Below are 27,997 nucleotides of genomic sequence, written 5' to 3' on the forward strand. Positions count from 1 at the left end.
GGCGGCTGGAGCCGTGTAAGCAGGCGTATATGGTGGATACCCAACCGGGGGAGTATAATACATCGGTTGGCCAGGCCAATACCCGTACGGCGGAGGTGGGACCGGGTATGGATATTGGCCGGGATACATCACCGGCTGTTGCTGGTATGGCTGACCGGGTGTTGGGTACCCCGGTTGAATGTAGTTCATCGGTTGTTGGGCAACCGGGTATGTGTTAGACGGATGCGGTGGTGAGAGATTGAGATTCAATTCCACCGTCTGACCTTGCTGTTCGGTGGCATGGTGCCCAGATGAACTCGCTGCGTCCGCCTGGTCGTCGACGAAGTTGTTGTGAGCCCACGGATACATGATTGCAAAGAGACCGGGTGCTCGTCAAGACGATGCTTTCTCGCACGGGTCCCCACAGACGGCGCCAAAACGCTTCAACAGCGGAGCTCCAAAATCTCCTCCCCGAACGAAGATAACTTTGGGGAAGAAGAAGACAACTGCTGGGTCTTCGGGAGGGGATTCCATCCCGGTTGCCCGACCCTTGTGCCCTATCCCGATCATCACCGACGAGGGTGGGGTCCTGGATGCCTCGGACACATTGGTCACCCGAGTGACCAGCAAGCCAAAGGGGCAAACAACGGAGAAAGCGGTCGGGGAAGCGGCCGGGAGCAAGAGGCAGAGGACGGAGAAGAGCCCGAGCCCAGTGGTCGGGTCTGCCATGGCTGATGCCTCCATACTATCTCGGATCGGCAATCTGACGTCGGTCGAGATAGACCTGACCAAGCTGAGCCCGACCCAACTGGCAGAACGGCTCGGTCGTGAGCTGGCCGAGGTAAGAGTTCTTCCTTCTTTTACTTTTGTATGAAGGACCTTCCATCGAGCTAACATGCCATACTCTGCAGGCATCTCGGATCGGGGCGGCCCTCCACGGCCAAGCGTTACTGGCCTCTGAGGCCATAAGGCTCAAAAAGGTCGCCGATCGGCGATTCAAGGAGTGGAGGAGATGTCAGCCGAGCTGAAGAAGGCCGACGAGGCGCTAAAGAAGGCTCGGACCGACCGGAGCGCCTTGTCGAAGGCGTTGCAGAAAGAGAGGGAGGCTCAGGAAGAGGCGGTCAAGAGGAGCACCGACCCGGCCGCCGCGATCGACTATTTCTTCCGGGAGGTCGAGCCCGGTATGGCCTTCGTTCGGCAAATGCGGAGAAACGCGGTTGCGGACGAGCTCTTCTGGTCCTTCGGCCACTGGGCCTACAACAGCGGTCAGAGGGACATGAGGGAGAGGACGGAGGCCAATATGCGAGAGGCGCTCGAGGGCGAAGACCTCGAGCTAGACTTGACCACCCTCCCGACTGAAGTCTCCGACCCCGGCCTGGACCCCTATGATCCCGAGATCGAGATCGTCGGCCCGAGCGAAACTGCTGTTGAGAAGCCTGCCGACCCGGCCGCAGCTGAAGCCGTGAAGAAATGAGTTCTGCTGGTTTTATTTTTTCCTTTTGTAAACACTTAATCGGGAGCCCGGTCCCGAGTTGTACCGGGCACGTTTTGATTAAATAACAAACCCTTTTGTGTCTAAGTTGTGCCTTTCGTTTTTTGCTTTACGTTTTTATCTTCAACGCGCATATACCGATCGTAAGTGCTCGACCTCTCGGCCATTTAGCCCGGTCGTGCACCACTCACTCGATATCCGACCTTGTGGCCTTATGGCCCGGTCGCACATCCAATATTTCGACGTCTCATTGGCCTACCCGACCGAATTTATCCGATCCTGAGGCCTTGTCGAAATTTTGAGAATAGGTAAGCCTCCACGTTCGGGATATCTCCGAACAACGGACTTATGTCAACGTCATATTGGCAAACCCGATCAGGTTTACCCGATCTCTAGGCCTTGACGAAATTTTGAAAATGGGTAAGCCCCCACGGTCGAGTTTTTCCCGAGCGATGGGCCTACGGACACTTCCTTATCCCAGCCCCCACACTATTGTGCTCTCGAGGCACGAGTGAGTGCAATAGTGGAAAGAAGTTGATTAGATCGGGGAATCATGCTGTATGCTCCTGGCTTCCCCGATCAAATGGCGTGACCCGAATGTCCGCCGAAGAGGAGTGTATTTGACCGGTCGATAACTCGCTTCGGTTGATGTAACTTGATCTGCATGCACCAAAAGGTATAAAAAATAACTGACCGGGCCGCCGTATGCAAACGGTCGAGCAATCACCGATCATATATACATTAAACATTTCCGCTCACAGGCGGTTAACAAATATTTACAATAACATCTTTAATTACAAATGACGACCGGGACCAACTCGCAGGTCGAACCCCCACTTCGTCCAAAGATTACAAAAAATAGGCTAGTTCCTAAACATAACGAGGTGCTCGGAATTCCAAGTCCCCTCGATTATCCGACCGGTTGTCGTCTCCAGTCGGTATGTACCCGGTCGTATGATAGCGCTGATGATGTACGGCCCTTCCCAGTTTTGAGCTAGCTTTCCGCCTTCCAAAGGTTGACTGGCCTCCCTTCGTCGTAGAACGTAATCTCCCACCTGAAAATAACGAGGGTTGACCCGAACATCCTTCGAACTCTTGACCCGTTTCTGGTACTCAGCCATACGCCGAGCGGCTAGCTCTCTTTTTTTCTCGACCCCGTCGAGATCCACGACCATCGCATGTTCGTTCTCCTCCGCATTGTAAATTCTTTCTCGATCGGTCAGAATCCAAGCCTCGATCGGGAGTCGGGCTTCTGCTCCATAAACCAGGGCGAAAGGGGTCTCCAAAGTAGCTTCCCTCGGGGTCGTCCGATAAGTCCACAACACGTATGGCAACTCATCGGCCCAACTACGACCAGCCGAGTGTAGCTTCTTCTTTAGACCTTCCAAAATCGTCCGGTTAACGTTTTCCACTTGTCCGTTTCCCTGCGGGTAAGCCACCGACGACCGGACGTGGGTCGTCCCGATCGTGGCCAAGAAATTTTGAAAATATTGGCTCACAAATTGGCGGCCGTTGTCGCTAATGAGATGCACGGGCACACCAAAGCGGGAAATCACATTGCGCCAAAAGAACCGAGCACACTGCTGAGAAGTGATCGTGGCTAAAGGCTCAGCTTCGATCCATTTAGAAAAGTAATCAATGGCGACAATCACAAACTTTCTCCGACCGGAGAGCTGAGGGAAGGGGCCCAAGATGTCTACCCCCCACCTAGCGAAGGGAATTGCAGTCGTAACCGGCTGATAAAAAGTTGCCGGTCGTCCAGGCATCCGGGCAAACAGTTGGCACGTCTCACATTCCCGAGGTAACTTCTCACAGTCTAGCTGGAGGGACGGCCAATAGTACCCGATCAGCATGATACGACGGGCTAACGATCGGCCTCCTTGATGTGAAGAACAAATTCCCGAATGCAATTCCTTCATGACCAGATCAGCCTCAAATGCGGTCAAGCAACGCATAAGAGGTCCTCCGTACGATCGCCTGTAGAGACGACTGTCCAAGACTTGGAACCTTGGGGCTCTAAGCTTGGCCTTCTGAGCACGCTGTGGGTCGTCTGGGAGTCGACCGTGCTCGAGGTACTCCTTTAAATCGGTGATCCAATTATCTTCCACCGGTTGGATCGGATTGACCGGTAGACGATGGATGCTATGTCTCGGGATCACCAAAATTCGTGCTATCTTCGACATATGTTCCGGGGCGTCTTGAGCCAACTTAGACAAGATGTCCGCGTCGGCATTATCCAGTCGGGGTATGTGCCGGACGGCATGCCCCCGGAATTGAGCAAGCTTCTCCATGGCTAGGTCTCGGTATAGCTGTAGACGCTCTCCATTGACTTCATAATCTCCGAGAACCTGCCCGACCACGAGCGCAGAATCTGTTTGAGCTCGGATGTATTCAGCCCCCAAGTCCCGAGCGCACTGTAAGCCATTAACAAAGGCTTCGTACTCAGCTTCATTATTGGTCGGATGGAACTGATACATGAGAGCAAAATAGACTTTGAATCCCTCCGGGCTCGTGACCACCACTCCTCCTCCTGCCCCTTTCTTGCTACTTGACCCGTCAGTAGTCAACGACCACCACTCAGCCTCGAGATCCGCAACCTCGGGGGGTCGGGTATCCCGGGCGGTGCACTCGACCAAGAAATCAGCCAAAGCTTGACCCTTGATGGCTGGTCTCGGTCGGTATTCGATCGCGTACTAGGTCAGCATCAACGCCCACTTGACTAGGCGACCGGATGATGAGGCGGTTCGGAGGACTGGGCCGATCGGCTGATCGGTCAACACGCGAATTGCTCGACCCTGGAAATAGGGTGCCAACTTCTTCGCGGCAATGTATAATGCGTAGACGACTTTCTCTAACCGGGAGTACCGGAGCTCAGGACCATGTAGCGCGTGGCTTACATAGAACACCGGTCGCTGGACCCCTTCCGGATCGGTTCGGCACAATACTGCGCTTACTGCACGATCGGAAACGGCGAGGTATACGTCTAGCTCTTCTCCGAGCTCGGGCTTTGAGAGCACGATTGGTGACATGAGATATTCCTTCAGCTCATCAAAAGCTGCTCGGCATTCTTCGTCCCAGACGAATCCATTAACCTTCCGCAATACCTTGAAGAAAGGTAAAGCGCGCTCGGCTAACTTGGAGAGGAATCGGCTGAGGGCTGCTAACCGACCGGTCAATTGCTGGACTTCCCGAACGGTAGAAGGTGGTTGCATGTCTAGAATCGCTTTCACTTTGGCCGGGTTGGGCTCAATTCCTCTCTTAGTCATCATATAGCCGAGGAATTTTCCGGTCTGAACCGCAAATGTACACTTGGTCGGGTTCAGCCGCAACTGGTACTTCCTCATGATTTGGAAGCACTCCCGGAGATCCCGAGTGTGGTCGGATCGGTCCCAACTCTTGACCAACATGTCATTAATATAAGCTTCCATCGTTCGGCCCAGCAAATCGGCAAAGAGCATATTGACCATTCTCTGATAGGTCGCTCCTGCGTTACGAAGGCCGAACGGCATCACTCGGTAGCAATACAGCCCGTCCGGGGTCACGGAGGCTGTCTTGCTCTCATCTTCATGGTGCATCATGATTTGATGATAACCCTTGAATGCATCCATGAAACTCATTAACTCGGCCTCGGCCGTCTCGTCGACCATCTGGTGAATACTCGGCAGAGGATACGGGTCGAGCGGACAGGCCTTATTGAGGTCGGTAAAATCAATGCACATCCTCTACGCTGGGGGCTTAGGAACAAGAAATATATTAGCCACCCACTCGGGATAGATCACTGGTCGGATGTACTCGATCGCCGCCATCTTCTTAACTTCCTCTCTAACAAACTCGCGGCGATCGGAAGAAAGGTGCCGGGTTTTTTGCACGACCGGCTTTGCTGCGGGATCAACGGCTAGCTTGTGGCAAATTACTGATCGGTCGATCCCGGGCATGTCTTCGGGCCCTCAGGCGAAGATATCGGCATACTCCCGGAGTATGGCTAAAATTTCTGCTCGGAGCTGGGGGGTAAGGGCCCGGCCAATCTTAATCTTCCTATCCGGTCGGTCCTCGGATAGGGGAACTTCTTCTATCTCCTCGGAAGGCTCAGGCTGTTCCTTCCGATCTTTAGCCTCCTCTTTGGCTATGGTGTTCACCCGGGAAGACGAACCGGAATCGCGTCTGTTAACCGCTCGGGTGTAACACTTCCGGGCGGATTGGACATCGCCACGGACTACACCGACCCCATTGGGGGTGGGGAATTTCATGCACAGGTGGGGCATTGAAATTATCCCACCAATCTTCATAATGGCGGGTCGGCCCATGATAATGTTGTGGACACAGTGGAGGTTGACCACAACGAATTCTAGCTCCGACTTGATCGACTTTGGGGCCGTGCCGATCTCGACCGGGAGCGTTATCTTTCCCTCGGGGTAAATAAGAGCCCCGGTAAAGCCAGACAGTGGTACACCGACCGGAGTCAGCTCCTTCCTGTCTAGTCCAAGCTTTTCAAACACGTCCAAATAAAGGACGTTCACACTGCTGCCAGTGTCGACCATAACCCTCTGGACATCCGTCCCTTTCACATCAATTGTGACCACGAGCGCCTCCAAGCCGTGGTCACCGCTGTTGGGTTGATCTTCCAGGGTGAAGGTTATGGGTTCCATCTTTTGCCTCTTCCCGGTCTCCCGGGAATCCACTATGGCGACCGGGCAATTACTCCGCGGTCGGGAAGCGTCTTCCAATCCACCAAAAATGACGTGGATGGTCGGCTTTCCTGCTGGTCGGCTGCTAGATGGAGGGTCAGGGTCCCGTCGGTCATCGCGACGATCATCTCTTCGATCGTCTCTTCGGTCCTGACTTGACCGATCGGAGCGGTGGTGAGAGCGCCGCTGATCTCTCCGATCGGTATTCCTCTTGGGGTCTTCTCTCCTCCCCACACACTTGTCCAACTTCCCAAGATTGAGCAAATCCTCCAATAGTTGGCGCAAGTGGGTACATTCTTCAGTGTCATGCCCAGCACATCGATGGTAAGCGCAATGCTTACTCTTGTCAGGACCATCTCGATCGGGATGGTGAAGCTTGATGAGATTGCAAGACTGGGCATACTGCATGGCCTCCGCTGCAGATCGGTTCAAGGCCGTAAACTCGCCAGGCCTGGTGCAGGATCGGGGATGGTCATCGCCCGATCGGTGTTCCGCCCGGCCGGCCGGTTTACGGGACGAGGACCCGACCTCCTGCGAACGCTTCACGGCGTTCGCCTCGCCAGCATTGGCATAATCCGTGACCCTTCGAAGGGCCTCCTCATAAGTAGCTGGGGGATGTAAAATAAAATCTTGATATAAATACCCCGCCCGGAGAGAGATGTGTAGCATGTGGGTGGCGGTCGCATCATCCATGGGCTCGACCTCCCCGACCGCCGCCTTCCACTTGATGAGGAAGTCGGTCAAACTTTCGCCTTCAAGTTGCTTGGCCTTCTCCAGATACATATAGGACTTCCTCACCACCTTGGAAGTAATAAACTTCCTCACGAACTTGATCCCCAGGGTGTCAAACCTGTCGATCGAACCCGGCTGCAAAGTTCGGAACCATTCCGCCGCCCGACCGGTAAGCATGGAATAGAAAGCCCTGCACATTACGGCGTCTGACACACCCTTCAGCGTCATATTGCTGTAGAAGTCGTTAACGTAAGCCTCAGGGTCTGTCCGGCCATCATAACTCTTCTCTCCAGAGACCTTTAAATCAAGCGGGTAAGGCTGAGCCATCACCGCCGCTGTGAAAGGCGTCTGGTGTAGGGTCGGTTGTTCGACCGGGGGTGCTGCAGGGTGCGCGTTTCTGAATTGCGCAAATTCCGCCTGGAGGTTATAGAGTAATCCTCGGGTCTCGTTGAGCTCGGCGGCTTGAGCGGCTTGGGCTATATCCCGAGCGCGTCGCCGTCGATGAGATCTCGACCCGCTATACCCTGATGAAGCCTCCTGGCTGGCCTCCTGCATCTGTACGTCTTCTTGCTGGCGGTTCAGGTCTTGGGGTCCCAAATGCTGACGCATCTCCGGTCGAAGACGATCAAAAGCTGCCGCTCGGGCAGTTTCTTCGGGGTCCTCCGCGTGGACGGGAACCTCGGCCGCTTGCTGGGCCTGCTCTGCTGCCTCCATCGCATCAGCACCCCCCGACCCCAACCGCGAACGAGCCGAGCGTCGAGCCCGGGAAGCGGACTGACGCTGCGGCTCTACCTGTGCGGTCGGTTGTACTGGAGGGGCGGCGGCTGGAGCCGTGTAAGCAGGCGTATATGGTGGATACCCAACCGGGGGAGTATAATACATCGGTTGGCCAGGCCAATACCCGTACTGCGGAGGTGGGACCGGGTATGGATATTGGCCGGGATACATCACCGGCTGTTGCTGGTATGGCTGACCGGGTGTTGGGTACCCCGGTTGAATGTAGTTCACCGGTTGTTGGGCAACCGGGTATGTGTTAGACGGATGCGGTGGTGAGAGATTGAGATTCAATTCCACCGTCTGACCTTGCTGTTGGGTGGCATGGTGCCCAGATGAACTCGCTGCGTCCGCCTGGTCGTCGGCGAAGTTGTTGTGAGCCCACGGATACATGATTGCAAAGAGACCGGGTGCTCGTCAAGACGTTGCTTTCTCGCACGGGTCCCCACAGACGGCGCCAAAATGATACTACTAATTCTACGTAAGCAATAAAAAATAAACCCGAGACCAATTAAAGCAAGTAAAAGACTTTATTGATCACGGTAAAGGCCCTAAGTACAATCTACTTGGTTGCTCTGAGTGCCAACTGACTGCGGTCGGGATTCTCTAGTAACAACCTATCGATCGTCCAAAAGTCCTCTACACTGTAGCTACTGTGGGTATTTATAGCCGCTGTGCCGGGGACAAGAATTCGGCCGTTCGGCATGTTCTCCACGTAGCCACCACGTGTCATCCTCCCGGGTGCCCTATCTGTCGTCATAAAGAGCTGTCACATGTCCTTTGTCAGCTCTCTCGCCATAGGGCTACCGCTCGGTAGTTAACACTACTGCTCGGGCAACTCCCGGTCAGACCCCGACCGGGTTCTTCACAAAGAGCCTGACCTGCTACCTGCAAAGACAAAAAGACAAAGACGAAGGCACCTCGGTCGTGGTAGAGCTATGGCGGTCGGGATATTCCCTATCAATATACAATTTTAAAAATCTTGATCAATTTCTTGCGAGATATTTTCAAGAAGCAAAATCTTCCATGAGTCCGTCTTACATATATTTATATGTAAGGCAGCTTAAATTCTTTGAAAGCATTGTATTTTATAACTATTACACTTTTTTACTGAGTAATTCTACAATCCCTAATTATTATAGAGTGCATTTTAATTTAAAAGTATTACATTGTACCTCAAATTAAACAATCACATTTTTTCTTTATAAGTACTCCCTCTGTCCCGAATTGGTTGTCAGATTTGATTTTTGCACACTTTTAAGAAACTAAACTAAATGCTATGTTTTTGCTAAAATAAAAAGTAAATGCTATGTGTTTTACAATTACGCTCCTCACTTTTGGAAATAAAAGCAACAAAGAATGCAAAACTCATAAAGGTAAATTCAGAAAAGTAGAATGATGGTGATGTTTATTTATTTATTTATTTATTTTTAAATGACAACATTTTGAGACAAACTAAAAATGAAAGTAAGACAGATAAAATGGGAGGAAAAATTATTACACTTTCTCTTATAAATAACAATCAATTGATCAATGATTAATATTATATTTTTCCTCATAAGTAATAACCAATCAATTTATCTTGATTAATACGTATTATATTTTTTCTTATAAATAACTCTTCAATTTATAAATATTATATTTTAATTTAAAGCTATTATATTTTTTTATTAAAAATATTTCTTCATAAATACGTATTATATTTACCTCATTAGTAACAACTAATTTATCTATAAGTAGTAACAGTCATTGCAGTCATTGGAGTAAGAAATGGAATCCCTGTAAGTATTAGTACATAAATTATTATAATTATTTATAGGGATGAAGATATTCAATAATCAGTACATTTGCATTGTGTATATATTGGTATTTTTTTTTATTGAATATTACTAATTCTATTACATTGTAGTATTTATTTATATATTTTTTTAATTTTTTAAAATATAAAGAGTCAACAACGTTTTTATTGAGACTCAATTTCATGAAGTCATTATATAGCGAAATCATATAATTTGAACAAAGTCGCAGATTTCTATTTAAATTGCAACTAATAAAAAGTTGTGTTTCTCTTCTTCTTTTTTTTAAGTTGTGTTCTAGCACATTCTAGACTTGTTTAGAAACTGAACCCGGTCCAAGCTAGCATTTTTGTCGATCCCAGAACCTGCTCGAAACTTCTTCTTCTTCCTACATAAATCCCAATCTCGTCGGCGTTTCTTCATCACGTCAGAAAACATTTTTAATTTCAATTAGCGAAATTCCACAAAACACACTGTTGAAGAAATGGATTTGAGGTTGATGGGTTTCGATCACCCGCTTTTCCACCCGCTCCACCACATCGTGGACTACGCCGGCGACGACAAGTCATCCAACAGCAGCGCGCCTTCTCGGACGTTTATGCTCGACGCCAAGGCAATGGCAGCCACCCCGGCGGACGTGAAGGAGTACCCAAACTCGTACGTCTTCATCATAGACATGCCGGGGCTGAAGTCCGGCGACATCAAGGTTCAGATCGCCGACGAAAACGTGTTGAGTATTAGCGGGGAGCGGAAGCGTGAGGCGGAGGAGAAGGAGGGGGCGAAGTATGTGAGGATGGAAAGGAGGGTGGGGAAGTTAATGAGGAAGTTTGTGCTGCCGGAAAATGCAAATAAGGAGAAGATCACGGCGGTTTGCCAGGATGGGGTGTTGACGGTGACGGTGGAGAAGCTGCCGCCGCCGGAGCCGAAGAAGCCAAGGACCATTGAGGTCAAAATTGCTTGAGATTAGCATATGACTGCTCTGTTTCCTTTGCGTTATGAATAATATAATTTCTCTTCAAATGTGATGACTCAGTATGTATGTTGGAAGGAGTTTCTGTTGGTTTTAATTTCAAATTATCATTTACTATGTAATGTTTAAGACCGTGTGACACAAAATGAATGCACAAGTTTAACTCTCATGCTCAAATCTTGTTTTTCTTTGTTGTATCACAATATCCGATCAAGTTGCACAAGTACTTAATCAGTTAATCTTCTATATTTTTTTCTAGAGCTTGATATTAGAATCAATACAATCACATAAAGTTGCTAATTTGCCAATTCCCACTAACGGCGTAATTTTTTGTGTAGGTACAAGATGAGTGCGTGAAGAGTTACTTATTATTTATGAAATTATAAAAACAATTATAAGAACTCTACATAATAACATGAAGTGTGAAAGAGTTGCTCGATTATTTAAGAAATTATAAGAACTCTACATAACAACATGGAGTGTTGATCACTCAATCAATGAATTGTATATTTACAAAGGAATTGGTTACAAAAGTTGGACTCAATAAGATAAAAATAGGGACTCGAACAACTTCTAGATGCTTTAATTTAAACTAATGATTATGGGTATACAAGTCTAAGTTGAGTTAGGGCAAAAGATGAAAATGTACATAAGAACTACAACATAAACTCCTTTTAGGAGTTGTCTACTCAGAGCCGAACTGCAATAACTCAAAATTTTATTTTATAAATTCGATTTTTAAGAAATTTTAAAATAGTCATTTTCACTCTATAAAAAAAAATTGTGATAAAATTAGTGTTTGAATAAATTATTTTGAACTACTTTTAAATAAATTCAACGCCGGGACTTATTTTATATCTAAAATTCTAAATCTTCGAGCACATTGTGTACTTAGTTTTTTATCCGAAAGTTAATCTGAGTGAAATCGGGAGAAACCTGAGAAACCTAAACTAAGTGGTTGTCTAGAATGTATTTTTAGAAAAATTATATTTTGACCCCCAAACTATTTAAAATCACCTTTTAGACTATGATCCATGATGCAAGGTGAGCCATAAACTTTCTACCAAAAATCTTTGTCTGGTATTTATTGAGCAAGTCAAATTACCATCCCACCTTCAACCAATCATTGTCATTTCTCCTAGGATTTTGTACCCATATATTCAACATCCCTTACTTTCATCTGATCCATCTCTTTGCCCCTCCATTCCTTTGAGCTTTGTAAAAGAAGAGAAAACAACATAGTAAACATTTTTCTAAGCTCTCATCTCATCCATTCATCTTTTTGTTAAGATTTTCATCTTCTTGCCTTCAATCTCTAAGGCTGTCTTAAGTCTAGTATGTATCTATGTTTGTTTGAGGAAATAGGTGGTGAAGGAAGGTAACATCTGAGGAAGGAAAGGTAACCACACAAGAGAAAGAAGAGGAAACAACAAAGGTATAACCCCATGGACTCCCATTTTAAGTTTTGGCTCTGTGAAGCCTTGTTTCATAGGTAGAAATGAGTAGAAATGCTAGATTTTTGAAGTGTTTGAGTTATGAAGTGATTTATTACTTGTCTATGATGTGTTGTTGATGTTTTGGATGTGTTAGAATTGTCTAAGGTTGAATATTTGAATTGTTTGTTGAATGGTTGTTGGACTGTTGGTTTAGTTTATGCTGCTGGACTGGACTGCTCTAAATCCTAATGCTGCTGATTTTATATTGAAAGATTTGTTCTTTATATAGAATGAAATTAAATCTTTGAAAAAATGAATGTTGGGTTGTTAGAAGGAATTCTATGGTTCATAGACCTTATACTTCTTGTATATGTGGATTTATTGTTTGCTGCATCTGCAAATTAAAACTACTGATTCTGCATTTTCTTTGGGTGCCATGAAAGTTGAAATTATCAGTGGCAATCGAGGTAAATATGGTAGCCCATTGTTGGAGTTTTAATTTATTACCAAGCTTTTTGGCAATGTGATTTCTAAAGAACTTGAAAGACACTGAATTGAAGTTAATTGATTTCCACTTTCTAGTACATGAAGAGATTAGAGATGATTGGCATTTGTTTCTTTTTCCTCCAAATTCTTTTGACCACTAACAAGGAATATTGCTTTAAAGTTTTATAATGCTTTACTGTTTATCACGGGCAAGCAGTACCATTTAGTTGCTTATGTTAATATTCAGTAGTTCATCATAAATCTTATATTGTAATTTATAATGTATTTTATATTTTAACAATCTTATTATTTGAATCTCGTATTTGAACATTTTTTTAAGTTTATTTTCCCTTTGCTTCTTCGCCCCTACTCAAGATAAATCCTGCCGCATGCACATGTTCTATATCGTGATATACTCAAAATTAATCTATATAATTTAAAGAAAGTTGTCAAGTAGAAAAGGATATTACATACAAGTTGGAAGAAGACGCTTCATCTTTCTTCCAAACTAGAAGAAGTGCCATACTGGTGGGTTGTTGATTTTTTTGTGCAGATTTGACAAGGAAGAGACAAAAATAGGTAGAAAAAAAGGTGGACTAAAATATGTAAAGTACTAATCTGATTACCTTCTTCTTATTAGGGTTTAGGAGAAGAAGGTAATTAGGTTACCTTCTTTAACAAAAATAAAAATAAAAAAAAAACAAAATAAAAAAAAGTAGAAAAGCTTACAAGCTTAAAAGAAAGAGAAGAAGGTATTAAGAATACCTTCTTCTCTCACCTCAATTATATGTAATTTTTTTAATTTTGTTAAATAATTATATTTAAAATTTATATTATTAAATATAAATTATACCATTTTAAATATCTCATTGGGACGATCGAAACAAGACTAATATTGAATATATATTAATTAAAATTTCAAATACATCACATATAACTAGAACATAATAAAAATTAAAATACATAATATTGATATTAGAAAATACAACACAATTTTCAAAAATATTGTGAAATTCATTTTTTTAAAAAATAATTAATGTTATAAAAAAATTAATTAATGTTAATAAAAATTATTATTTATATCACAAGTTATATTTTATATTAAACTAATTGAGTTTGAACTAAATTATATTAAACTAATTAAATTCGAACTAATAATTGAGAAATCAAATTATTTAGTACAGATATGCATCTGGAAACAACTCTTGTATATTGTTCATTGCCAAGTCGAAGTCTCTTTGCTTTACAGGGTTGTCCCGGCCGGCAGGGGACAGAAGCTTTCTTTCGGAAGAAGGCTTATTTATTTATTTATTTATTTTTAACAATTTTTTTGGTAATTTTATTTATTTATTTTTTACCGCAAATTTATCAATTAAAACTAATACGGAGTAACGATAATTGATCGAAAACAAAAAAAAAAAAAAAAAAAATCGATCCATTTGATATCGGTTATCGATTTCGTCTTTTTTCGATAAGAATGCTCACCACCAATTTAGCTTTCATAACCCATTTAAAATCAATTCATCGAAGAAATTTTGAACGTTCATAATTAGTTTATCAAATTACGAAAAAATTTTGACCGCAAATTTATCAATTAAAACTAATACAGAGTAACCAATAATTAATCGAAAACAAAACAATTTTGACGGCGGGAATATGGTATAATTTATATTCAATATTAGTCTTTTTTCGATCGTCTCAATGAGATATTTAATATGTTATAATTTATATTTAATAATACAAACTTTAAATATAAGTATTTAACAAAATAAAAAATTACATACAAAACAAATAAATGATACATTTGGAATTATAAAAAGAAGCAAGGGCAAAATAGTAAAAAAAAACTTTTAAAAAAAGAATGTGAAAAGTTTGTGGCATTTTTCGGCCAAAGCAAAAAAAGTAGAAGAAGGTAGTCCAATTACCTTCTTTTCAAATAGGGGAAAAAATTTCAATTTTAATCACACGACTATAGGGGCCTTGTTAATTTCAGCACCTAACTTTCAAAAGTGTCAATTTAATACCTTGAGTATATAATTTTTCTCAATTTTGATCATTCCGGCCAAATTTGACCGGAAAAATTTAATCCAACTTTTAGGCATAAATCTGAGGGGCAAAATAGTCTTTTTCTGATCTGCTCCTAATTGACCTAACTGCCTTCTTTGATCCGTTTCAGCTACACGACTCCCTTGGATTGATTTGCAATGGTTAATTTGCAATTGAAGATGCATGCCACACACTGTATCTGCAAAAGAGCATGTGAGAGTCGCATGGTTGATTTGCAATTGAAGATGCATGCCACACACTGTATCTGCAAAAGGGCATGTGAGAGTCGCAGATTCGCTATTTTCTGGAATCGGCAATGCATCTCCTTGTTTATTCTGATCAATCGGGGCAGTCTGGAGGGGTCCGATGGGTTACCACCCATCGACGTGGTCGCCTCGCCGAGGGGGAGACAACCACCGAACTGGATCGCCGGAGGAATGCTCGCCGGCGTCGGGAATTGGAGCTGAAGGTCTGCGAAGAATTGAAGACGATAGTTTTCCCTCCCCGATAGCCAGAGCACTTGCGACTCCCATGGACGAGTGAATTGAATTCTCTCCACCGACTTGGATATTGCCTGCCTGGGTGGTTTCGTGTATTAATTTACTGTTGCGATCAGTGGTTGACTTCCGGTGTTTGCCGGCGTTCATTGGACGTGGGGGTGAACGGTGGCCGGCTTGGCTGGATTGAACCGGATCAAAGAAGGCGGTCCGTCAATTAGGAGCAGATCAAGAAAAGACTATTTTGCCCCTCAGATTTGTGCCTAAAAGTTGGATTAAATTTTTCCGGTCAAATTTGACCGGTAATTTGGCCGGAGTGACCAAAATTGAGAAAAATTACATACTCAAGGTACTAAATTGATACTTTTGAAAGTTAGGTGCTGAAATTAACAAGGCCCCTATAGTCGTGTGACCAAAATTGAAATTTTCTCTCAAATAGGGTTTTGAAAAAAAGGTAATGACATTAGTACTTTACACATTTTTGTCTAGGGTTTTGAATCAACACATTTTTGTCTCATTTATGTCAAATCTACACATTTGTTGCTATGTCTCCATACGGGTCTTCCATAATACTACAGTAACCATTCATTTTCTTCTACCTCCCTCCCGTAATTTTTCATCCCTTTTGTTGTCTAAGAAGAAGAGAGGAGCTTAACATTAGCTATACTAACCCACCATGCATAACACTACCCAAAAAAATTCACATATTTACCTCTAATAATGCATAACTGTACCTTTAGCAGTGCACAAAAGTGTAGGTGCAACATTTTGTAAGTGCACCCTTAAACCCTAAACATTAAACCCCTAAACTCTAACTTGTAAACCCCACAAAATCGACCACGCGATGCACAACCAACACCCTCCAAACAATGCACATCTTAACATTCTATAATGCACCCAACCAAACGTACCAATGCACGGCCCAATGACCTACAATGGAAAACCTCCCGTCACTATCCCCAGCAATGAAAAAAAAAAAAAAAAAAAAGAAGAAAAACCTACAAACGCATAACTTCGCTTTGGTAACGATTGTCAAATTACATAGACAACACCACCACAACAAAACCAACACACTCAAATCTTAAAGACACATATTCATCAACCAACTTAATCAAAACCATACTCCAATGAACAAACAAACAAACAAACAAACAAACAAAAAAGAGAAAAAAAACTGACATGACACAATAACGAAAACTCACAATCAGCGACGACAACTACAAACGGAAAATGACGGAAAAAGAATAGAAGGCAATACCTAAATCACCGGTTATAACCTCCTAATACATGTTGCATAATGCCTAACAATTACCATACAAAATTAACAAAATACCCTCGCCCCTAAATAATAAAAACACTAATATTAAATCTCAGCCATCGTATCTTGCTCACGGAAAGCCCATATAAGACAACATATATAGCTACAACTACTTATGGCTATTTTTTGTTTTATAAGTGACGCCAAACAAAATCTACACGGTGTTTATATATAAATGCACTTTTAGTGTTTTATAAATTAAATTTGTAAATAAAATTTTAATAAATTTATTACAAAATAAAATATTTTTTATGAGAATAAATAATAATTTTATTGTAATTATTATTATTATATTATAGTATAAATATATTAATTATTTTTAGTTAGAATTTGAATATGGAGGTTTGAATTAATTGAATAATGTATAAATTTATCTCAACTAGTGTAATATGCTGGGCTAAAGATAACCTCTTTTCTAGCACCTTCTGGAATTATTTTCAAACTGAACCGGGTCGAAGCTTTTTGTCCAACCCAGAACCTGCTAGAAACTTATTTCTTTTCCTCCAGAGACTTCTGCTTTCTTCCTACATAAACGCCAATCTCGTCGGCGTTTCTCGATCACATCAGCAAACATTCTAATTTCAATTCGAGAAAATCCACAAAACACTGTCGAAGAAATGGATTTGAGGTTGATGGGTTTCGATCACCCGCTCTTCCACCACATCATGGACTTCGCCGGCGACGACAAGTCATCCAACAGCAGCGGGCCTTCGCAGACGTTTATGCTGGACGCCAAGGCCATGGCAGCGACCCCGGCGGACGTGAAGGAGTACCCGAACTCGTACGTGTTCATCATAGACATGCCGGGGCTGAAGTCCGGCGACATCAAGGTGCAGATCGACGGCGACAACGTGTTGAGTATTAGCGGGGAGCGGAAGCGTGAGGCGGAGGAGAAGGAGGGGGCGAAGTATGTGAGGATGGAGAGGAGGGTGGGGAAGTTAATGAGGAAGTTTGTGCTGCCGGAAAATGCGAATACGGAGAAGATCACGGCGGTTTGCCAGGATGGGGTGTTGACGGTGACGGTGGAGAAGCTGCCGCCGCCGGAGCCGAAGAAGCCAAGGACCATTGAGGTCAAAATTGCTTGAGATGAACATGAGTGCTCTGTTTTTCAATAATGATTTTGTAGGGATGGGAGCTTTACTTTTGTTTTGTGTGAGGTAATATAATGCAGAATGTATGTTGAAGGAGTTTCTGTATAACAATTTGTTATAAATCTACATTTTCTTTCTTGGATTTTGAATACCTTTGGCAACTGTTTTAAAATGTAATGACAACATCTACAAATTATATGAGATTGATTTCTAAAGTCCAAAAACCTATACATGATATACAATTTGCTGTTTTTAGCTCCTACCATGAGCAATCCTAAAATTGATTTTCTTTTATAAGAGAGAATTCAAATTCTAGACATCTCTTAAAGAGAAGAAAGTGCACCGTCAAGTACGCCAATGAACTTGTTAGTAAATAGATATTTGAGAAAAAATATACTTTTTGAGGTTGACCTTGTTGAGAATAGTAGAAAAAAAAAATAGACTATAATTTAAAGTGAGACACACTATAATTTAAAGTGAGATAATTTATTTCAAAATTATCATTTTTCACCTTAAAAATCATGAAATTAAAATAGTAAAGGATGACATGAGATTATAATTTCATTAAAATAAGGGAGTAAATCATGAAATTAAAATACTAAAGGATGACATGAGATTATAATTTCATTAAAATAAGGGAGTTAGGATAAAAGTTTATATTTTGAAAGCTTATTATTTTTTATGTATTGTGTTTATTTTTAATTTATTACTTAAAATGAATTATATATTAAAAATTAACTTAAAATACACAAGTGGTTTCAAAAAAAAAAAAAAAAAAAAAAAAAAAAACTTTAAATACACTAGTATATATGAAAGGGTTTATATGTGGGGATGACTTCTCGTATGGTTGTGCAGTTGACGCACTTTAAATACAAAAATCACGTATCTTAAGCACACAAACAAATCAAATTAAGAACACAAATCACACGCACCTAAAATTTTAGGACGACGCACCTTAAGTACACAAATCACGCACCTTAAGCACACAAATCACGTACTTAAGGTTTTAAAATGGCGCACCTTAAGTTTCAATAACTGATGCACCTTAAGCATACAAATCACGCACTTTAAGAAAAAAAATCACGCACCTTAAGCTTTAGGTTGATGCACCTTAAGTTCCAACACTAACGCACTTTAAGCACACAAATTACGCACGTTAAGAACGAAAATCACGCACCTTAAGAAGGAAAACCATACACCTTAGCAACCTCACAACCGCACCTAAAAAGGCTAACTGCACAGAAACCCATATATATCAATGATCTACATAAATTGTAGACGATGGTCTATAGTATACTTTGCAGGTAGCCAGTGATCCTATGTAAAATGATGATATACAATGGTCATGTTTGGTAATTGACATATCGGTCAAAATTTTGGTGAATTCGTCATTTTGACGTTTGACCGACAAAATGTAAAGTAAAAAAAAAATATTAAAAAAAACATTTGATAACTCAATGATTTAGAGTAGTGGTTTGCTCCAAACTGCTAAAATCCTAGCTAAAAAGCAGCACTTTAGGTTGACGTTTTAGGCCAAAACACCCTACATTTTATAAAAAACAAAAACAAAAATTAAACAATGTTATTAAGAAGCCCTAGGCTCTTTAATAAAGAAGCCTCATGCTTCGCTTCTCTTGCACATCCAATATGGGATGGACAAGAGGAAAAAACTGAAGGTGAGTTGAGCCTCCTTTTATAAGGGAGCTCAACGCCTCTATTTTTTTTTTTTTTTTTTTTTTGTTTTTCTGAATCCCACATTTTTTTGTTATTATTATTATTATACTTTTTTAGTCATCATACATGTTAACCGCTAATCTAAACATATAATTTTATCAAATATTTTTTTTACAAATCGTAGATCAAACCCAATATAACCGCTAATACAATCCGCTAACCTTGCTAAACAAGCTTAATATTTTAGCCATTTATAGGCCCATCTCAATCTTATATTGCAAATTATGCCCTGAAAACGTGTTCACAATGAATGGTGAACACGGGTGCAAACGGCGTCGTTTTTACGGGAAAAGAAAAAAAAATAGTTAATGTGCTGTTAACGGCATTTTGCATTTTATGTTCAGATTATGAATTTACATTTATTAAATTATGAATTTTCTGTTAAGAGATTATGAATTTACAGTGTGTAATTATGAATTTTCTGTAAATTCATAATCTCATAACAGAAAATTCATAATCTCATAACAGAGATTATGAACTTTCTGTTATGAGATTATGAATTTATATTTATTAAATTATGAATTTTTTGTTATGAGATTATGAATTTACAGTTATGTAATTAAGAATTTTTTGTAAATTCATAATCTCATAACAGAAAATTCATAATCTCATAACAGAAAATTCATAATCTCATAACAGAAAATTCATAATTTCATAACAGAAAATTCATAATCTCATAAAAGAATATTCATAATTTCATAACTGCACATTCATAAATATATGCCTGCACATTCATAATTTATGAGTGCTGAAGAAGCTTGCGCGAAGAGGAAATGAAACCGCGAAATGTGAAAATGTAGAAGAAAAATCGCGCTGTTAATTAAGAGAGAGAGAGAGAGAGAAAAAAAAAAGATAACAGTGTCGTTACCGTTGGGACCGTGTTCACCATGGATGGTGAACACGGTTCCATCAATCATTATTGTGTAGACCATGGTCCACACAAGTTGTGTGAATCATATTTTGTTTATTGTAAAATAATGTACATTCAGTACAAAAATAATGTACATTGTATTTAGGGGATGTACATTATTTTTGTTTTGAGTGTACATTATATTGTATAATGTACATTCAATACAAAAATAATGTACATTTAGTATATTAAAAATGTATTTTTTATTATGGTGTACATAACATTGTGTGAACCATGGTCCACACAATAATTTATTCGGTTCCATGGCATAACGATTGAATCTGCATACCATTATTTATATTACATTGTTAGGCATAATACATTGTTCAAAAACCCAGCCCAACAAGCTATGCGCTAAGTTCTACAACACGTTTAGTTCATGGAATGAATTTTGAGGTAATAGAAATGCTATTTCATAAGGAATGGAATAGGCAATGAATAGAATAGGAATTGTATTCTATTGTTTGGTTCGCAGAAATAATATATTTTAGGAATTATATTACAGTGTTTGGTTGATTTAAGGAATAGAAATGAAATATATTTTAAAAGACATAAATACCCTTATAAAAATATGTGATGGTGGTGGTGGTGGCAGTGGTAGTGGCGTTGGCGGCGGCGGTGGTGCTGGCGGCGGCGGTTGTGGCGGTGGTGGGCGGTGGCGGTGGTACTGCTCGAGTGGTGGTGGCGGCGGTGGCGGCTACGGCGTCGATGGGGCGATGGTAGTGAAATAGGAAATAAATTTAATTGGGGGGTAAAATAGGAAATAGAAACTTTAGGCTATTCCTGAGAACTCAGGAATAGCCTAATACCAGGGGGCCCTTGGGAATCTCTATTCCCCTTGCAAGGGGAATATGTCATTCCAGGGAACAATGTTCCTGGGAATACAAGTGGTTACCAAATGGAGGAATATGCCTATTACTGGGAATACTATGCCATTCCAGGTAGGGGTGTTCAATCGGTTAATCGTTCGGTTAACCGAACTATTTTAACCGAACCGAATTAATCGATTTTTTTTTACCGTTAACCAAACTGAAGTTTGCTCTACCGAATTCACCGAATCGAAATTTTTTTCGATTAATCAGTCGGTTAACCGATTAACCGAACTTCTTAACGCTAAAATTTAAAATTCTAAAAATAACACCTAAAATAATAAATTCAATTAAAATAAAATACATATTATAATAAATTCATAACAAAAACATGAATTATAAACTCCAAACATCCATAAATTCAAATTAGTATTTATATTTTTATTATTATACTTATATATATATATATATATATATATATATATATATATATATATATATATTAAAAATTTCGGTTAATCGTTTGGTTAATTCGGTTAACCGACCTTCGAACCGAATTAACCGTTAACCAAAATTTTAAAATTGTTTTAACCATTAATTGAACCGAAAAATTTCGATTAAAAAACGATTAATCAAACTTTGTTGGTTCGGTCGGTTAACCGAAATTTGTACACCCCTAATTCCATGCCTATTCCATGAACTAAACAACCCAACTTCTAGTGTTATAAATAAGGTCTTGGTTTCCCTTCAGCATCATTAAGTCATTATCACATTAGGTCTTCATCGCCGTTCCATTCCTCGAAGCCACCCTAGCTCTTTCTGAAATCGAATTACTACGGATTGTACATCGTTCCACGCTTTGAATCACTCTATGTTTTGATTAGTTTCTTATGCGGTTTTCAGCTTTTTGTTGTGCTTTTTTGATGAATCGATATCTCATTTGATGAGAAAAAAAACTGCAACAATATGAGTCTAAGATTTCATGATTCGTTGTATTTAAGTCTCTGATGATTTTGATTTCATCAAGGTCTTTTATTTCTTATTTTTCGTTTTGATTCTGCTTTTGATTTGAGCTCCGGAGACATGATGATTTACTGATTGGTCCATGTTTCTGATTAACATGACTGATAAACCAGTGTTTTATTCTGATCTCCTCTTAATTACTTCAAAGTATTACCTTTTTTTTTTGGTGCTTTTAATTGAAGTTTGGAATTTGAGTTCGATGTTTATTTGCCTTTGAGGCAGTATAAGGCTATAAGCTATTCCGATAATTAGAATGAGCGATTAAACTTTTTGGAATGAGAGCCGCTACAATCCGCCTTTGATTGGTCCGTGTTTCTGATTAATTATTTTTAGTTAGAATTTGAATATCGAAGTTTGAATTAATTGGATGATGTATCAATTTATACTAGTGTAATATGCTGGGCTAAAGATAACCTCTTTTCTAGCACCTTCTGGAATTATTTTCAAACTGAACCGGGTCGAAGCTTTTTGTTCAACCCAGAACCTGCTAGAAACTTATTTTCTTTCCTCCAGAGACTTCTGCTTCTTCCTACATAAACGCCAATCTCGTCAGCGTTTCTCGATCACATCAGCAAACATTCTATTTTCGATTAGCGAAAACCCACAAAAGACTGTCGAAGAAATGGATTTGAGGTTGATGGGTTTCGATCACCCGCTCTTCCACCACATCATGGACTTCGCCGGCGACGACAAGTCATCCAACAGCAGCGGGCCTTCGCAGACGTTTATGCTGGACGCCAAGGCCATGGCAGCGACCCCGGCGGACGTGAAGGAGTACCCGAACTCGTACGTGTTCATCATAGACATGCCGGGGCTGAAGTCCGGCGACATCAAGGTGCAGATCGACGGCGACAACGTGTTGAGTATTAGCGGGGAGCGGAAGCGTGAGGCGGAGGAGAAGGAGGGGGCGAAGTATGTGAGGATGGAGAGGAGGGTGGGGAAGTTAATGAGGAAGTTTGTGCTGCCGGAAAATGCGAATACGGAGAAGATCACGGCGGTTTGCCAGGATGGGGTGTTGACGGTGACGGTGGAGAAGCTGCCGCCGCCGGAGCCGAAGAAGCCAAGGACCATTGAGGTCAAAATTGCTTGAGATGAACATGAGTGCTCTGTTTTTCTTGCGTGATTAATAATCATTTTGTAGGGATGGGAGCATTACTTTTTGTTTTGTGTGAGGTAATATGATGCAGAATTTATGTTGAAGGAGTTTCTGAATAACAATTTGTTGTTATAAAACTACATTTTCTTTCTTGGATTTTGAATACCTGTCGCTACTGTTTTAATATGTAACTGGTAATTCATTCGTCATGCAGGGTGAAAAATTATGTTATTATAAATATAAAAAAAAATAAAAATATTTTAAATTGTTTAATATAATAATATTTTTAAGTTTTCATTAGTCAAGTATTTATTATTTTTATAGAATATAAAATTAAAATTAAAATTTTATATGGTTAATATAATATCTTATAATCTCTAATTATCTATATATTTAAATAAATTATAGATAAAATTTATATGATTTATTTTTAATTGTACTTAATCTATATTATAATTTTCACAATACGAATAATAACTAAGATAATTAAATTTAAAAAAACAAATTTTAAATTTTGTATGAGTAAATTTAAACTTTAATTGAACATATTTTTTATATGATTATATAATATATTCTTTATGCACATGTCGTTCCATAAATCCAAATGTCATTCTATAAGTCTAAGCTCACTTTTTTGGGAGATAATTCAAATGTATTTTTTTTTCTTTTAAAAGTCCTAAGTTTAGAAATCCAGCAAAATATTAAAAGACCATATGATATATACATTTATATATTTATGGCTCAAATGATTTTTTTTTTTATTCTGAAGTTCAATAATTTACCCACGGTCCCATTTGCTTTCTTCATCTTCTGTCATTTCTTTGAAACACTTGAGAGGGAGAAAAATTATATGTAGAGGCTTGCGTTAATTGCACTGTTTCAGATATCGAATAAGCTTTCATAAAAAATTTAATTAATATTGTAATCTCAAGAGGCACCATAAATAACAAAACAATATCAAATAGACCTTCATTATAAAGTCAGAGATTTTAATTAATATTGGATTATTTCATATTTTCTATTAATCGGGAATTGGAATCCTTAATCATAATATCATAACATTGATTAATTCAATAAATGTAATCCTAGAGAAAAATAACTATTTTACTTTTCAAATGTTGTTTTTTTTTTTAATAGTAAAGGATGTTGTGGCTATTTTATATTAATAAAGATAGAGACAATAATTATAACAATAATTGCTCACCAAAATAATAATTATAACATTAATTACTTCTCAAACCATATAGCTTTATTATAGTGATTGATTTGTAATAATTACCTTATTAATTAGCACTTGTATGAGACCATTTCACACGTTTTAATTTGTGAGACGGGTCGAATATTTGATTAATGGTTGGAACTTTAGTACATAGTATTTAATATTACAAATTTTTAAGGACTTAGTAAACAACAATAGTACTCTAGAAATCTCGAAGGTCTAAAAATTTTGATCCGCGATGACTCTGAAAATTGTAATTCAATTACTATTGTATTTTACTAAATTCTTAAAAATTTGTAATATTATATACTATGTACTAAATTTTTAAGATTGACTCATTACTCAATTGAAGTTTATTTGTGAGTTTTTGGATGGATTGGATGAGGCAAGAGAGATGAAAATGAATTAAGGTTAATTTGAATTTTTATACACCATGTAATAAGTAAATAAATAAATCTTAACTATTATATAACCATGTGGTTTCTTAATTATAATATAACCATATGGTTTGGTGAGCAACTATTATAATTACTAACCAAACCATATAGCTATATTATAGTTAAGATTAATATACTTCAGCTTTATACTTCAAAAAAAAAATATGAATAAATTTCAAACATATACACTCACTATACATTAAGACAGGAAAGATATGTACCTGAAATAAAGTAAATATAATATGTGTTTGTGTCTTGTGCTATACATTTTTGTATCTTGTTTTATGCGCTTTTGTGTCTTATGTTATTCAATTTTGTACCTTAAGAATATTGATTATGTACTTGAACTAAAGTAAATATAAAATATGTGTATGTGTGTAATGCGTTTCTATGTCTCATGTTATGCAATTCTGTACCTTAAGCGTATGGATTCTGTACGTGAAATAGATTAGTAGTTGCGTAGCACATAACATATTGTGTCTTATTTTACAAATTTATGTCTTGTATTATGAAGTTATGTGCCTATAGGACATATATTATCTACATAAATCAGATTCGAGAATAAGTAAATATATAACATGTGTATGTGTCTTGTGTTGTGAGTTTTTGTGTCTCGTGTTATAAAATTATGTATCTTAAGAGTATTGATTATGTACTTAGAATAAATTAAAATTTGTGTTGAAACATGAGAAACGAAAAACTACATAATCTATCTATTAAACTTAAATATCGAAACGATGCTATTTTAATCCAAGGTTCACAAATCACGATATAAATTGCCCATCGAGTGATTTCCGTAAATTATGCTGTGGACTCGTGTCCACAATGCATTGTACACATGAGTCTAAAACGAAATCATTTTAAGGGAAAACGCGGCCTTCCAGTTAAAAAATAATAATTTAATTTTATCTCGCCGTTAACTGCGTTATTCGTTTGTGGCATTATGAATGTACAGTTATGGAATTATGAATGTACAGTTATGCAATTATGAATGTATAGTTATGAAATTATGAATGTACAGTTATGCAATTATGAATGTATAGTTATGGAATTATGAATGTAAGTTATGAAATTATGAACACAGAGCTCTGACATTATGAACATATAGTGATAAAATTATGAACATAGAGCTCTAAAATTGTGAACATAGAGTTTCGAAAATTATGAATTTACAGTTATTGAATTATGAATGTACAGTTACGGAATTATGAATGTACAGTTATGCAATTATGAATGTACAATTATGCAATTAGGAACACAGAGCTCTGACGTTATGAACTTACAATTATGAAGATATAGTGATAAAATTATGAACATATACTCCTATAACAAAGTGGTTTGAAATTAAAAAAAAAAAAAAGGAAAAGAATGGTGCCACTAACGGCGGCAATTTATATCCTACACCACGGCGCGCGTTGCACTGTGCGCCCAGATGCAAAACGACGTCGTTTTAAATTTTTTTATTTTTTTTAAAATTTCCCGCCCCAGTGAATGGCAATAATTTTTCTTTAAAAAAAAAACCCGTTGTTCAAAAATGTACATAATGTTATACTAGAATACACATAATTGTATATATGAATGTACATAATTATATAACAAAATATACATATTCTTTTTAAAAGATAATACACATAATCTAACATAATACATAATAAACATAAACTTTTAACATAATACACATCAACTCTTAACATAATACACACAAATTTTCTGATTCGGATGTACATAATTGTATAAAAAGAATGTATATAATTGTATAAAAAATGTACATAACTGTATGAACAAATACACATAATTGTGTGAACAAATACACATAATCACAGCAACTTCCTACCGTGCCTCCCAAAACGACATCGTTTTGGGAAGCGCGCGACACACAGTGCTACACGCGCCATGGTGTAGGGTATAACAATTAACTAACGGCACCATTACCGTGTCATGCTTTCTTTAAAATGATGATATACAATATATTAGCCATTTATAGGCCCAGCTCAATCTGATATTTAGGTCTAATACATGGTTAAAAAACCCAGCCCAACAAGCTAAGCGCTAACGTATAGTGTTATAAATAGTGTCTTGATTTTCCTTCAGCGTCATTAAGTCATTATCACATTAGGTCTTCATCGCCGCTCCATCTTCCTCCATTCCTCGATGTCCAGCGACCCTAGCTCTTTCTGAAATCGAATTACTACGGATTCTGCATCGTTCCACGCTTTGAATCACTCTACGTTTTGATTAGTTTCTTATGCGGTTTTCAGCTTTTTGTTGTGCTTTTTTGATGAATCGATATCTCATTTGATGAGAAAAAAACTGCAACAATATGAGTCTAAGATTCCATGATTCGTTGTATTTAAGTCTCTGATGATTTTGATTTCATCAAGGTCTTTTATTTTTTATTTTTGGTTTTTGATTCCATGATTCTGCCTTTGATTTGGAGTTTTGATGGGATTTGAGCTCCGGAGATATGATGAATATACTGATTGGTCCGTGTTTCTGATTACCATGACTGATAAACCAGTGTTTCATTCTGATCTCCTCCTAATTACTTCAAAGTATTACATTTTGTTATTTTTAGTTAATTTTTTTGTGCTTGTAATTGAAAGCTATTTCGATAATTGGAACGAGCAATTAAAAGTTCTCATGGGATTTGAGCTCCGGAGACATGATGAATATACTGATTGGTCCGTGTGTCTGATTACCATGACTGATAAACCAGTGTTTCATTCTGATCTCCTCCTAATTACTTCAAAGTATTACATTTTGTTATTTTTAGTTAATTTTTTTGTTCTTGTAATTGAAATTTAGAATTTTAGTTCAATGTTTATTTGCCTTTGAGGCAGTATAAGGCTATAATCTGTTCCGATAATTAGAATGAGCGATTAAACATTTTGATATTAGAGCCGCTACAATCAGCCTCTGATTTGGAGTTCTGGTGGGATTTGAGCTCCGGAGACATGATGAATATACTGATTGGTCCGTGTTTCTGATTACCATGACTGATAAATCAGTTTTTTATTCTGATCTCCTCCTAATTACTTCAAAGTATTAAATTTTGTTATTTTTAGTTATTTTTGTGTGCTTTTAATTGAAATTTAGAATTTGAGTTCGTTGTTTATTTGCCTTTGAGGTAAGGCTATAAGCTATTCCGATAATTAGAATGAGCGGAACTTTTTGAAATGAGAGCTTTCATTGTCAATTCTTTCTGTGTTTTGTTTAATTTGTACTAAAATTATTATTATTATTATTATTATTATTATTATTATTATTATTTTTGTATATTATATTTTACTGCAAATGTTTCAATCTTCTGCTGTGATGAATCATGAATACAATTCACATGTCAGACTTCAGAGACTAGTCTATGAGAAGAAACTTTCATGTTTACTGAGCAGAACCTAATGCTATTTTGGAAAACTTTTGATGAAGATTTTAATTATTCAGTTTGATACTTTGGGTCATTATCATAT

General features: G+C 39.1%; 3 protein-coding genes and 1 long non-coding RNA gene across 4 annotated transcripts; 3 read left to right on the top strand and 1 right to left on the bottom strand.

Moving 5' to 3' along the window:
* Window positions 1–1,202: 1,202 nt before the first annotated feature.
* LOC109150648 lies at window positions 1,203–27,985 on the bottom strand. The gene is made up of 4 exons (XR_002049191.1): window positions 27,861–27,985; window positions 16,086–16,090; window positions 1,857–1,863; window positions 1,203–1,212 (listed from the first exon to the last, which is right to left on the bottom strand). It is a non-coding gene; the product is annotated as an uncharacterized LOC109150648 (long non-coding RNA).
* On the top strand, window positions 9,871–10,591 carry LOC109150645 (17.2 kDa class II heat shock protein-like). The gene has a single exon (XM_019298629.1). The coding sequence runs from the start codon at window positions 9,943–9,945 to the stop codon at window positions 10,417–10,419; it is 477 nt and encodes a 158-aa protein (XP_019154174.1). The 5' UTR covers window positions 9,871–9,942; the 3' UTR covers window positions 10,420–10,591.
* Window positions 16,760–23,002, top strand: LOC109150646 (17.2 kDa class II heat shock protein-like). Its single transcript, XM_019298631.1, has 2 exons — window positions 16,760–17,303; window positions 22,876–23,002. The coding sequence occupies exon 1, from the start codon at window positions 16,829–16,831 to the stop codon at window positions 17,294–17,296; it is 468 nt and encodes a 155-aa protein (XP_019154176.1). The 5' UTR covers window positions 16,760–16,828; the 3' UTR covers window positions 17,297–17,303; window positions 22,876–23,002.
* Window positions 22,365–23,002, top strand: LOC109150647 (17.2 kDa class II heat shock protein-like). The gene has a single exon (XM_019298632.1). It carries the CDS (start codon window positions 22,401–22,403, stop codon window positions 22,866–22,868), a length of 468 nt encoding a protein of 155 aa, XP_019154177.1. The 5' UTR covers window positions 22,365–22,400; the 3' UTR covers window positions 22,869–23,002.
* Window positions 27,986–27,997: the final 12 nt, after the last annotated feature.

This window comes from Ipomoea nil, unplaced genomic scaffold (genome assembly GCF_001879475.1).
Source record: "Ipomoea nil cultivar Tokyo-kokei standard unplaced genomic scaffold, Asagao_1.1 scaffold2279, whole genome shotgun sequence".
Taxonomy (NCBI): Eukaryota; Viridiplantae; Streptophyta; class Magnoliopsida; order Solanales; family Convolvulaceae; genus Ipomoea; species Ipomoea nil.

What these genes read in the sequence shown, in the direction of transcription:
- LOC109150645 (XM_019298629.1), top strand. Translation starts at nt 9,943, where the DNA reads ATGGATTTGAGGTTGATGGGTTTCGATCACCCGCTTTTCCACCCGCTC.
- LOC109150647 (XM_019298632.1), top strand. Translation starts at nt 22,401, where the DNA reads ATGGATTTGAGGTTGATGGGTTTCGATCACCCGCTCTTCCACCACATC.
- LOC109150646 (XM_019298631.1), top strand. Translation starts at nt 16,829, where the DNA reads ATGGATTTGAGGTTGATGGGTTTCGATCACCCGCTCTTCCACCACATC.